At 35.6% G+C, this 13036-nt stretch overlaps 1 protein-coding gene across 3 annotated transcripts in view; it reads right to left on the bottom strand.

Annotated features, from left to right (window-relative positions):
• Positions 1 to 13036, bottom strand: part of tjp2a (tight junction protein 2a (zona occludens 2)) — a 41838-nt gene that overhangs the window by 3917 nt on the left and 24885 nt on the right. For all 3 annotated transcript variants that reach the window (XM_067398286.1, XM_067398284.1, XM_067398283.1), the window contains 15 exons: positions 11723 to 11825; positions 10870 to 11575; positions 10680 to 10783; positions 9077 to 9230; positions 8020 to 8131; positions 6598 to 6716; positions 5199 to 5298; positions 4604 to 4754; positions 4399 to 4507; positions 3567 to 3786; positions 3130 to 3314; positions 753 to 848; positions 583 to 662; positions 298 to 508; positions 96 to 196 (listed from right to left, as the gene is read on the bottom strand). In XM_067398286.1, coding sequence (XP_067254387.1) covers positions 96 to 196; positions 298 to 508; positions 583 to 662; positions 753 to 848; positions 3130 to 3314; positions 3567 to 3786; positions 4399 to 4507; positions 4604 to 4754; positions 5199 to 5298; positions 6598 to 6716; positions 8020 to 8131; positions 9077 to 9230; positions 10680 to 10783; positions 10870 to 11575; positions 11723 to 11825 — 2551 coding nt within the window. The remainder of the gene's footprint in view (positions 1 to 95; positions 197 to 297; positions 509 to 582; positions 663 to 752; positions 849 to 3129; positions 3315 to 3566; positions 3787 to 4398; positions 4508 to 4603; positions 4755 to 5198; positions 5299 to 6597; positions 6717 to 8019; positions 8132 to 9076; positions 9231 to 10679; positions 10784 to 10869; positions 11576 to 11722; positions 11826 to 13036) is intronic.

Here is a 13036-nt window from a genome sequence, read left to right as displayed (position 1 = left end):
CCACCTGTGCAATAAGTCCATTCATGAAATTTCCTCACTACTAAATGTAATTTTAAGTGTGTGTGTTGTATTATGTATAAGGAATAAGTGCTTACCTTGCTTTCACAGACCCAGACGGCTTTATCTTGTTGTTCTCGTATGGCTTCCTTGAGACTTCCAAACCAGGCATCATGGGAAGAGTTCAGATCAATGGTAGCTGGATAAAGAATTAAAATGTAGACATAGATAATCTAAATTGCAAAGTGTATTTTATAAGTATATTTTTACATTTCCTGAGGAATGGCTCATCAAACTTACCAGTGAACAGGTGTGAGCAGGTTTTCCTTAGTTTAACTGCTTGTTCGTAAAGCTTGCGTGAGCTGCGGTTGGAGCCTGGAACCAGGCGGTTTCTCATGGTCTTCACCCCCTGCTTGCTATCTGGGTTGAGGAAAATGACGATGGGATACCACTGGGTGTAATTGAGGGTGTCTACAGCCTTTGGAGTGACATCAAGCAGAGCGTGTCGATCCTTTGAACAAGAAATAAAAAAAGATTAATTTTTGTTACGCACACAGATTCTGAAAGGCGACTGTCTGTGTTTACCTGCTCAATGATCTGACGAATAGTATTCAGTCTCACCACACCAGACGACTTCTCTGAGCCCGCGTCTTTAGGTTCTGTCTCTGTCACAAGAAAAACAGGCACAGATCAAAAATCTGTTCCACACACCACTATATTTGAAGCAATCTTTTATAAAGTTTTGAATGGCTTACTTGCGATGATAAACTCATCTGGAAGATCATTCCCAAGTTTTTCATTGGCCGCGTCTGAAATAGGGCCGAATATTACGACGGGTCGTCTAAATCCAGCTGGTGGGAGAGAGACAAAGACAAAACTAAAAATACATATATAAAACAAACACACAAACAAAAAATACTTGAGTAATTTTAAATTAAAATGTTTTCTTTTTTTAATTTATAAAAATATTTATAAGAAATATTAAAATATTCATGAAAAATATTTAATTGTTTTAAATATTTGTTTATTTGTTTTAACTGTTTAACAAACAAAACATTTTGAGTGCCTAATCTAACCAGCACTGGAGTATTAAACACTTTAATTAAAGCCTTTATGTATAATGCATAATGAAGGTATTCATAATGTATGTTATAATGAATTATACCTTTTCATATACAATTGTAATCAAAGTTAAAATGAACCATAATGTTTGTAGTTTCTTTGTAATGTCTGAAATTGTTTTTTTGTCATGTGTTTTAATGCATTAAGCATAAAGGTGTAACAATGAATATATAAGTATTACAATGTATTATAACCAGTGGTGTAATGAAACGAAGTAATAATACTTTGTTACAGTACTTAAGTATTTTTTGAGAGAATCTGTGCTTTACTTGAGTTTTTTATATTTGTCAACTTTAACTCCACTCCACTAAATAAAATGTATACTTTTACTCTGATACATTTTCCCAAAGCATTTTCGTTACTTACAACAAAAAGTCGAAAGAAGACAGATTGCAAGCAAGCATGTGCAAACAAGTGCTCGCACAACCGCGGTTGATTTCATTTTCTGGGTTGTGTCCGTTGCTGGAACGGCTGAGAAGAGTGCGCTGTCATTAATTATACAGTACGAGAGCGACCTCTAGAGGCGAAATAAAAACTATCACTGATGCCTCGTAGAGTTTGTTTTGACGTGACGTGAGGCTGCGCGCTACACACAGCAAGACACTTCAAAAATGGATTTAAAACAGACAACAAAACGGTATGTATAGTGTACACTACAGTAACATGTTTTTATATCATTATAAAGTAATTTGTTTGTTGACTAGATGATGCATTAATGGAGAACAGTATGTTTTCCGTCAAGGCTAACATTAATAGTACCTCAAGCGGTTAAATCAATGTGACAAAAACACCAGCTGTTTAATGTCATGATAGATACCATTCATTTGCATTAGTTTATATCCATTTGTTCGCTGTTATGCATTCATTATTCAGCGAACTTGCATATTTAAACTGTATTGTCATCATGCAGCGACAGAAACATAAATCAGAAATGTATTCGATTTCAGTTCTTTTTTTAACGGCACTGTAACACATATTTTGATTAGATAATCATCAAGTTTTCTAAAATAGAGGCAAATAATGTGTGAAAGTATACATATAATAGACCCATGCTATGCCTTTGTGTAAAGATGGTAATTTTTAAGCATGACTGTCTGGATTTATATGAAATGGTAACACTTTACAATAAGAGTCCATTTGTAACATTAATTATGGTTAATAAAAGTATATTGTTCATTTTTAACTTTAACATTTTAAAGTTGTCTCTTACATTAGTTATAATGCACTATGAATTAACATGAACGATCAATGTATAATTAATATATTAGTATTTTTATATTTAAAAATTACAAAACACAAGCCATTTTTTTAATTCAAAGAAAGAAAATGTAAGAAACAGTTAAAACTGAACACAATCTTGCTGCTCAAATTGTGTATAGAACAATAATTTTTTTGCTCCTTTTGTATTTTACATTTACTTGTACTTTTACTTTCAATACTTAAGTACGTTTAATATATATATAAAAAAAAAAACTTTTTCGTACTCAAGAACAAAAAATATCACATACTTTAAAACTTTTACTTAAGTAACATTCTAATCAGTGACTTTTCTGGTAAGATATCTATACTTTTACTCAAGTATGGTTTTCGAGTACTTTATACACCACTGATTATAACTGTGGTTACAATTATTCATGAGACCAAACAATGCATTATAAGGTGCATTACAAGGCATAAATATTTTAAAAATACTTTTATAATGCATTCTTTATAAAGGCTTTAGGTAAAGTGTTACCAAATTCTGTGCATAAAAATAAATTTTTAAAAAATTTAAAAGTACTAAATTATTTAAATATTAAGTATGTATAATCTAATAAAAAGAATATTAGGTAAATCCTCCTGTAAAATATAAATTAAAAAACTGATTTAATTCAAAATTTTAAAATATTTTTTTTTAATTATTTTTATTTAAATAATTTATATTTTTTCTATTTCAAATGAAGCACTAAACCACATTGAAATATATTTTTAAACTAAAATGTTAGGTGAAGTAATGCATGCTGGGTGTACCTTCGCGTAGCACCACTCTCTCGTAGGCTGGGAAGCGTGTAGTGACTGGTGTAGCACTGAGATCCTCTCTGCTCTTGCGAAGATCTTTTTTCTTGGCTGCTCTTTGACCTCTCAGCCTCCAGAAATCTCCTCTGTCATTGCCAGCACCTTTCTGTGCATTCTGAACATTTGCCATCTGCTCCGCTCTGATAAATAAAATGATCACACAAACACCTAAGAAATAATGTGCTTTTAAAGTCAACTCAGACTAGGTGATGCCAGCAAATAGCAAATGTCATTTCAGAGGTCAGTTTTGATTTCATGTTAACTTCAAGAAAAGTTGTCCTTCTACTAAATACTAAAGAAGTACAATAATCTAAGCAAACCAGTGAAGACATCTGCAGTGTGATCCACTGTGTATTTCAGGTTGAATCATAATTATGTTCACGTGATCTCACCTGCTCTTGCTGGGTATGATGCCTTTCTCCAAGAGCTGATTGTCTTTGTCCGTGCGGATGGCGAGCCAGTTACCCAGCTTTCCATCATACAGGGTGTCCACCACTTTAAATATCTCTCCTCTGGAGAAGGTCAAGCTCTGAGGAAGCTCTTTCTCATACTCAAAATGAGTTCTAATGAAGAAATTATCCCCTCGTCCAGACGCCAGGATGTCTTTATATACTAAAAAACAACCACTTTTATTGCACAGAACTACAATAGACAAACAAATATATCTGATTACAATTTAAAATTTAGATTTTTCTATGGATATATATTTTAAAATGATTATGTTTTTTAATTTTTTTAATGTTTCAATTTTGACAGCCTCATATATATATATATATATATATATATATATAAAATACACACACACACATGCAGTCAAACCAAAAATTATTCAGACACTAGATATAATTTTTTTACTAGTGGGTGCAGGACACTATAGTTCATTTCTGTAAGTGAGGATAGCAAAATAAACTGTGACATATTATACCCAAAACTTCTTCATACAATGGACTACCAGTAAAATTGATAAACATTTGGTACCAAAAATTATTCAGACACTTTGACCTGACCATGTTTTGCTTAAGTGTTATCTGACATAATTCATTTTAATTTTTTTCTAACACAGTTTAACTCTGAGATCTTGTCATATTTTATTACACTTTTTTTAAACTATAGTGAATAAACTGTAATATTGAATGAAATGTTCAAGGTGTCTGAATACATTTTGGTTTGACTGTATATATAAACTGTATACTGTATTGACTGCAGAGGGGTGTTTTGAAGTACCATCAGGTTTGCTTTGAGCCAAGATGGTCACATCTTCTCCTTTGGGAATCTCCAGCAAAAACAGAACTGCATCTTCCCGGACCATTCCTCTGAAATCCATATTATTTACCTACAGGGAAAGAAAAATAATCAGTCAATAATGTAGACAAAATGTATAACAGATAAAGGCACGCAATCTTAAAACGTAGAGCCAGTGATGTTGCACCTTCACAATCTGGTCTCCAGTGCGGAGTCCTTCCACCTCAGCAGCGCTGTCCTCCTGAACGCCAGCGATAAAAATACCCACATCGTTTCCTCCAGCAAGACGCAGGCCAACACTATCACCCTTCTGAAAGCGCACCATCACTGTGTTGGGTCTGTGGGATATTTTTCATTAGAATCACAAAGTTGTCTAAAAATATATGTAAGTGGTAATAATCAGGATCCAAGCACATGAGGAAAGGGCATCTTTATGTCAGGAGTGCAAAACTGCAAAAAATTAAGGCAAAAATGGCTACCGAGTTTTTGATTTTTAGTAAACTGCATGCCAATCTTCAAAATCCAATGTTAACAAATACAGCATTTAATTTAAATAATGTATTAGTAAATGTTGAAATTAACAAAATAAAATTAATTCTTTAGAAGAATTGTTCATTCTTTAGTTCATGTTAACTAAAGTAATTAACTACTGAAATCTTATTGTAAAGTGTTAACAAATCCCTTTATCAAACATGTTTTCATTATAGGCAGAATTAAATAAACAGTTTTTAGATTTAGCTTAAATTCTCTATTCAAAAACCAAGAATCAATGTAGTACAAACCCGTAAATTTCCTGGTCCTCCAGACTGGGCCGCAAGGGAACTTTTGGTAGAGTTTTGGTTTTTACCGGAACACTTTTTTGAGCAGTATTTACCACAGGAACTGTATAAAAAAAACAACAACACATTCTCATCATCTGTTTCTTTTAGTCCAGGGGTGTCTGTCCTGAGGGCCACTGTCCTGCAGATTTTAAGACTTGCCTCAACACACCTGCCTGGAAGATAGTAAGTCTAGTATGTTAAATTAGGGTTGGAGAAAGGGTGGGTGATATACCGGTAGACACGATTAACCAGTAGAAATTTGTAGAGATTTTGGACTAACGCGGTTATGCTCACGCAATATTGCTGTTCTGCGTGGTCACAAAATCCTTTCATGTGTTTTTAAGCATTGCGGTTAAAGCGCAGTAAGAAATGAAAGAGAACTCATTTCAGTATGAACACGTGCTGTCTGAGATACTGTTTCTGAGTGCTATTAGTCTTAGAGAAGTGCACACATAAAGCTGCTGCTCATAGAGCGCGTGAGTACTGATTTGAGTTCTTTTTGCTGCCTTATTGAGCTTGAATGGTCAAATACACATACATGTGTCTCAAAATGCCCATCTTTATAAGTTTCCTCATAAACACAGATATTTATGTCTTAAGTGAACAGTTTATTAGATCAGGGCATTCTATCTTAAAGTGACAACAGTCTAATAAAACTGTGGTCTGTCATTACTGTTAATCAAACAACAAAAGAGAGAAAATCTTTCAGTGCTCTTAACTGATTCACTTTTATAACATTAGTAAGAATAAATGTACATTTAATTTGCACAGTAAGACTAGGCATTTTTTTTTATACATTTATGTAGTATTTCTTATTTCTAGTGCTTGGAGTTTTTCAGGTAGGTCTATTTAATTTGTCTTTGTTCTATTGTAGTTTGTTGTCCTTTAGCTTGTAATTAGTTTCTTTGTTCTTGTTCTTATTTCATCACTGTTTACTTCAATAAGCTAGAGGTTTTTTTACTTTTTTTTTTTTTTTTTTTTAACTTAGGCTAGTATTAGTTTTCTGTGATATTAAAATCGGTGACAAGAATTATGAAATTTCTGATTAAGGTATGAAATAATGAAGGTATCAAAAATTGTGATATCATATAAAACGTATTTAATGTAAAAATAACTATATTGTGATATATATCGTTATTGTAAAATAAAAATTACTCATATCTTGATATAAGATATTAGTCATATCGCCCACCCCTATGTTAGAGATGAACTCTGCAGGACAGTGCAGGAGAAGGATTGTTCACCCCTGCTCTAGACTTCTGATTCTACATGGTGAAAATAATAAGAATTATGAGATGGAAGATTGCATTAAATAATTCCATTTCTAATGAATGACTGCAGTCTGGAGGAAATGTTGTACCTGGAGACTCACTGCGAGGCTCATCTTTCTCTACAGGTGGAGGTGGCAGCTCTGCTGGCGCTGCTCTGAATGGAGTCGGCATCGCTCCCATTTTAGCCAGTCTGCTAGGAGGCTCATCTCTACCAACAAAAGATAGAAAACCATTTACCCTGCACCATTTTTTATAACATTTATGCGTTTACGCCATGTCGTAATTACAGTAATGACCCTGAACTGTAAAAAGCCTTCAAGTACTCGTAGAACTAATTTTAATAACGCACAAGAACAAACCTCTTCCAGAAGCTCAAATGTGCTGCGTAACCAATGAGATTCATTATGAGGTTCATTCAGCTTCCGGAAGAGGTTTGTTCTTGTGCGTTATTCAAGTCAGGTTGAGCCTCTGCTTATGTTCACTGTTCGCTGGTTTGCGAATTAGCCATGGCTATATACACTGTGATACAGACATCAGACTGTTTTGATATAATGATCTATGTTGGTTGTATCTGTCCCTATCAAATAAAACACAAATAAATAAATAAAATCAATGTTTACATGCAAGTAAATGCCTAAATTAATTATTTTCATCATAACAAGCAAACGATTCTCTTCAGAAAATTTGGACTAAACTGCTCGATTCATATGGATTAGTTTTAAAATCTCTTTTTGATGTGTCAAAGTGGTAGTAACAAAGGCAGTCAATGGAAGAAAATCTGACATTCTATCATCAAAAAGATCTTCATTTGTACTCTGAAGATGAACGAAAGTCTTATGGGTTTGGAATGACATGAGGGTGAGTAATTAATGACAGAAAGTTTTATCATAAATGATACTGTTTTATAATTTAATTAGGTGTATATAGGTATACCAATCAATCAATTGAGTTCTCATTGTTTTTATGCTCTAATTATAAACCAAATCATTTCATATGAAAGTTATCAGACATTAATTTAGCTAATGTAGATACGTTTGCTTGTAATTTATTGCATAGCTATTTGTTCTAAAGGGTAACTTGACTGTAGTTTAAATATTAACTTGTAACTTGGCAAGCTAAGCTATTACTCACAGGTAATTAAGTCGCTCTGTAACACTTTACAATAAGGTTCTATGGCTAGTTAATGCATTAACAAACTTTAAATAACAATAAGCAATACATTTGTTACAGTATTTATAAATCTTTGTAAACTGTTCATAGTAGTCATGTTAGCTTAGGTCAATTTAATAATATGAAGAAATACAACTTTTCATTTTAATAATGTATTAGTAATTATTTTGAAATTAACATGAACTAAGATTAATAAATGCTGTAATAGTATTTTTATTGTTAGTTCATGTTTAACAAGTGGAAACTTATTGTTAAGTGTTACTGTTTGCAAACATTAGAGTAAATAGTAACAGGTCATATAAATAACAGGTCAATTAATTCTGAGTATGGTAGTGTATTACCTGTTTTTTTCTTGTAGCCTCTCATTAGAGGAGTGTGATGAGAGGTCTGAGTGATGGCTCCGCCGATCTTCCTGAGGAGAATATGAGCGGTACGACTCAATCTCTGAGATATCTGCAACATACAGTAGATGTCATCATCACACTGGAACAAGCCACATGCTTCAGGCATCATTCATGTTCGCAGTGAAAATGGGGCATGATGGGTTATACACGTCCCACTTATATTTAGGGATAAAGGTTCAAATCCCTAACCCTGAGCAAAAGAAAACAGGTTTATAATTAAAAACAGATTTCGTTCTTACATTATTTGATCTACAAACCAATACGGAGGATTTTTGAGAAAAATATGAACAAACAACTTCCAAAACAGGGGACTAGTCTCACTTGGAGTTTATAAAAAGACATTTTTCATAAGCTTTGGATTATGGGTAGAGTTTATGTAATCCTCCTAAAGCCAAAAGCCTTTCTCTCCAATCCAGTGTCAGTACAGCAGTTCAAAAAAAGTCGAGAGGTCAGAGGTCTCTTAGAGATTAGGGCTGGGTATTACCAAATACATCACAACATCATACATATCACAAGGTAATTATATAAATACAAAAAATATTTAATCAAACAATAATTATTATGAATGATTGTTTATTAAATAAGCAAGGATCTTAAGTATTGATTCAATACAGTGAGAAAAATATTTTTATGACTGTATCAGCAGCCCTTGTAGAGCTTTGAATCATCAAAAAATAATTATGACTTTCTCACATCCATAAAAATGAACAGAGCCGTACACACATTTTTGTCCAATCAAATGCTCTGTTTCTCCCCCAATACCACTTAACACCAACAGCAACAACAAAAAGCAAATCATCATTCATGGCTTTGAAGTAAAGACTACTGGCCCTTTGATATATGTCCCAACCCACCTTTCTGTTTTAATAGGAAATACATCAGTGGCAAAGTGAAAACTGCTCATCAAGCCATTTTAGAGGGCTTTAATTCAATCAGAAATGTTTGATTGATTAACTGCTAATGTGGTTTTGTTAGGGTATGTAGAGCCACTAACCATCCATTTCCGAGTCACTGTCTGCCATGGGTGGGATTCGGATGAGAACCTGACTGCGATCCCTCTGCACCATCAGCTGCAGCTTCCCACGAGACTTCTCAATCAGCTTTCCTGCATCGCTCAGAGACAGATTCTCTGTGACTGTACCATTAATCTGACACACACACACACAAAAAAAAATTATTATTCCAAACTTTTGGATGGTAGAGTATTATTTTTTTACATTTTCTCAAGAAAATGAGTAGTACATGCTTTAGAGCAAAACACGAGACAAGGCTGCAGATTGTAACGGGTGTGTCGAAAGGTACACAATGCTAAAACAGAACTTAACTTACCCCTAACCCTACACCAACACCCTAACAGACAGCTTTAACAACCAATTGTAAAGACCTTTCGCAAGCCTATTACTCCGACCTTCAGATACCCACGCTTGAAACACATTAACACAATTCAGGAGTAATGCCATGTGGTTGCTACATTTTTCCTGAATAGTTTGTTGTGCAGTTGCTAAGGTGTTGTGGGTGAAAGACACTAATAAGCCGGGAAGTTTAAACTGGCTTTTGTCTTAATTATGCTACATGTATTTTTTTCTTTTGACTGTTTTTTTAAAGGGTTAGTTCACCCAAAAATGAAAATTCTGTAATTTATTACTCACCCTCATGCTGTTCCACACCCGTAAGACCTTCATTAATCTTCAGAACACAAATTAAGATATTTTAGTTGAAATGCGATGGCTCTGTGAGGCCTCCACAGGGAGCAATGGACATTTCCTCTCTCTCATAAAGGTACTAAAAACATACTTAAATCGGTTCATGTGAGTACAGTGGTTCAATATTAATATTATAAAGCGACGAGAATATTTTTGGTGCACCAAAAAAAACTAAATAAGGACTTATTTAGTGATGGCCGATTTCAAAACACTGCTTCAGGAAGATTCGGAGCACAAATTAATCAGTGTATCCGATCATGATTCAGATCGCGTGTCAAACTGCCAACGGCTGAAATCACGTAACTTTGGCGCTGCGAACAGCAGATTCGACTCACTGAATCATTTGTGCTCCGATGCTTCCTGAAGCAGTGTTTTGAAATCGGCCATCACTAAATAAGTCGTTATTTTGGCGCTCCAAAAATATTCTCGTCGCTTTATAATATTAATATTGAACCACTGTAATCACATGAATCGATTTAAATATGTTTTTAGTACCTTAATGGATCTTGAGAGAGGAAATGTCATTGCTCCCTATGCAGGTCTCACTGAGCCATCAGATTTCAACAAAAATATCTTCATTTGTGTTCCGAAGATGAATGAAGGTCTTATGGGTGTGGAACGACATGAGGGTAAGTAATAAATGACAGAATTCTCATTTTTGGGTGAACTAACCCTTTAAGGAGATGGAAAGACACTGGAAGCCAACAGAAGCAGAAGGGGTAGGAAAAGCACTAGTAAGCCGGGAAGTTGGTACTAGTGTGTCTCACGAACCGAAGCTCTGATTTTAACTCCTTTTCTATGTAAAGCACTTTGGATTACCATTGTGTATGAAATGTGCTATATAAATAAACTTGCCTTGCTAAGGCATTCTGAGTGGCTGTTCAAGAGACTTACTTTCAGAATAATGTCGCCTTCTTGTAGTTTGCCTTCTTTGGATGCCAGACCTGTGCTTGTCATCTCTTTGATGAACAACTGACTGCCAAGACGGAGGCCGTATTCTGGACAAACATGGGAAAATGTCAGAGGTTGAGCTGCAGGTTAAAACTGGAAAACAAACATATAAATGAAGACTGTGCATATCTACCATCATTGGGGCGGTTCTTTAGAAGAGTCACACTGAGCGGCTTCTCCAAGGGTTCTTGTCGTGGTAGGGGCAAGATATCCAGCTGGTCTCGACTGTTACTCCTCTTCATGGGTTCGTCCTGGCGGTGATCGTACCTCCTGCGCTCATGGTCACTGGCTAAATTCTCTCTGCTGTAGCCACGAGCAGGTTCTGGCCTGTGCTGAGTATCTGGACTATGGGATCTGTCCAGTGTACGGTCGCTGCGGTATCGTCTGTCTGGACTTCGTTCTCTGTCCAGGGTGTGTTCGCTGCGATAGCGTCGATCTGGGCTGTAGTTGCGGTCCAGCGTGCGGTCGCTTCGGTAAAGTCGGTCTGGACTATGGTCGCGATCCAGGTTGTGGTCACTTCGGTGATGCCGATCGGGACTGCGCTCGTGGTCCAGGATTCGCCCGCGGCTGCCGTCTCTTCTGTACGGTCTGTCGGGGCTCACACCTCGCTCCATGCTCCTCCCGCGACTGCGCTCATAGCCGCGCTCCCGCTCGTCAGGATAGCCACGCTCCCGCTCCAAGCTGGCATCACGATCAGGGTAGCTCCGTCCGCTGTAGATGCTGCGCCGGTCCTGGTCGTAGTCGTAGTCATCGTTGTAGTCGCCACTGAAAACGCGGTCATCTGGAGATGGGGCACGTTTAAGCAGGTTGACGGGAATTTTTCTGGATCTCTTTACCGTCTGATGAAGGGTGGGGACAAAAATTAAATCGCTCATTCATTAAATCTTCATTATCATTAAATCTCATTCATTAAATCTCAGCTGTCTACAAAAAAAGTGCTTGATCTTTACTACAGTCAAAATGATAAATAAAAATGTTTCACTCACGATTTTGGCTACTTTGCCACATTTGCGGAGAGTCTGCACTGCAAAGGAGTGTGGGACACCTTCCATGGGCACAGCGTTGACCTGGATCACTCTGTCATTTTCACTGTACATCATCATGAAATACTATTAGTCAACGCTCTTATAATGCTCGTTCACACATAACGTGTCTTTGCGTCTAAAAACGCAAGACACAGCGCTCCGGAATGGTTTTTAAAAAAGCACAGAACAGAACACCCCACGTGTTCCCAAGATACACTTGAGACGTGATGCAATAACGGCAATAACAAACAAATAAAACAGTTGCCACACCAACTTGCTACTGTAAACAGAAGCTCGCAACGCTTGCTCTGCCTCCGAGTTCTTCTGATTGGTCCATTGTTTTTGAACTGACATTGATAAGCGGCGCTGAGTGTAAAAGTTGAAATTCTTTTGACACGGCATCATGTGCGAGGTGCTTCAAAAGACGCGAGACGCAAGCGTAACAGTCATACACATCCTTCTATCATGTGTTTACATAGAAAAACAATGGAAAAGTAGGGCATTAGAGAAGAAAAAAAAACCTTCTGTGTTCAAATCCAACATGTCCAACAATTATCAGCACTTCGGTGCTGACATTTAAGTCAATATTAAAAACTGAATCATTAAATATATTTGTATTTTTGAGTTTGTCTATTGCTTGTAGTTTCTTGCCTCTTTATTACTGACTGTTTACTTGAATAAGAATACTGTAAAATATTTCTCAATTTTCAAAAATATTTTAAAGGACAAGTGCCATTGCTGTAATTTGTTATTAATTTAAAAAAAATTCTACAATATAATATGTAATATATGTATATATATTCATAATTATATCAAAATATTAATTACATATATTTTTACAACTTTTCAAATAAATATAGTGAGTTCATTAGCATATTCGTTTTCACTGTGGTATTGAAACTGGTAGATAATTTTAATTGGCATTACTACAAAAATGCTTTTTCACTTTTTCACTTCAGGGCCTTTCACACGTGAACTAGTTAACCTTGGGTCATTCTAAACCCAGGGTAAACAGAACACTGGGTTATCTTGCTTCACATTTCACACGGCTCATAATTTGCCTGACGTTAACAATTAATCCTGGGTATTATAAACTGCCATTTGTGAAATGTTCATTCCTAAACTCTGGGTTAACATCCTTATTTGCATATTTGTGGTGTCATTGTCATTGATTGGACAAATGCTGAATGCAATGTTTGCATAAATCTCATCTTCGTATTGTATATTGCCGACTGTACTATCAAGTTTATACTGAATGGAGTTTTTGGACTATTA

This window comes from Chanodichthys erythropterus, chromosome 10 (assembly GCF_024489055.1).
Source record: "Chanodichthys erythropterus isolate Z2021 chromosome 10, ASM2448905v1, whole genome shotgun sequence".
In the NCBI taxonomy this organism is placed as follows: Eukaryota; Metazoa; Chordata; class Actinopteri; order Cypriniformes; family Xenocyprididae; genus Chanodichthys; species Chanodichthys erythropterus.
The sequence above is the reverse complement of the archived record's forward strand: the minus strand, read 5'-3'. Positions and strand labels throughout refer to the sequence as shown.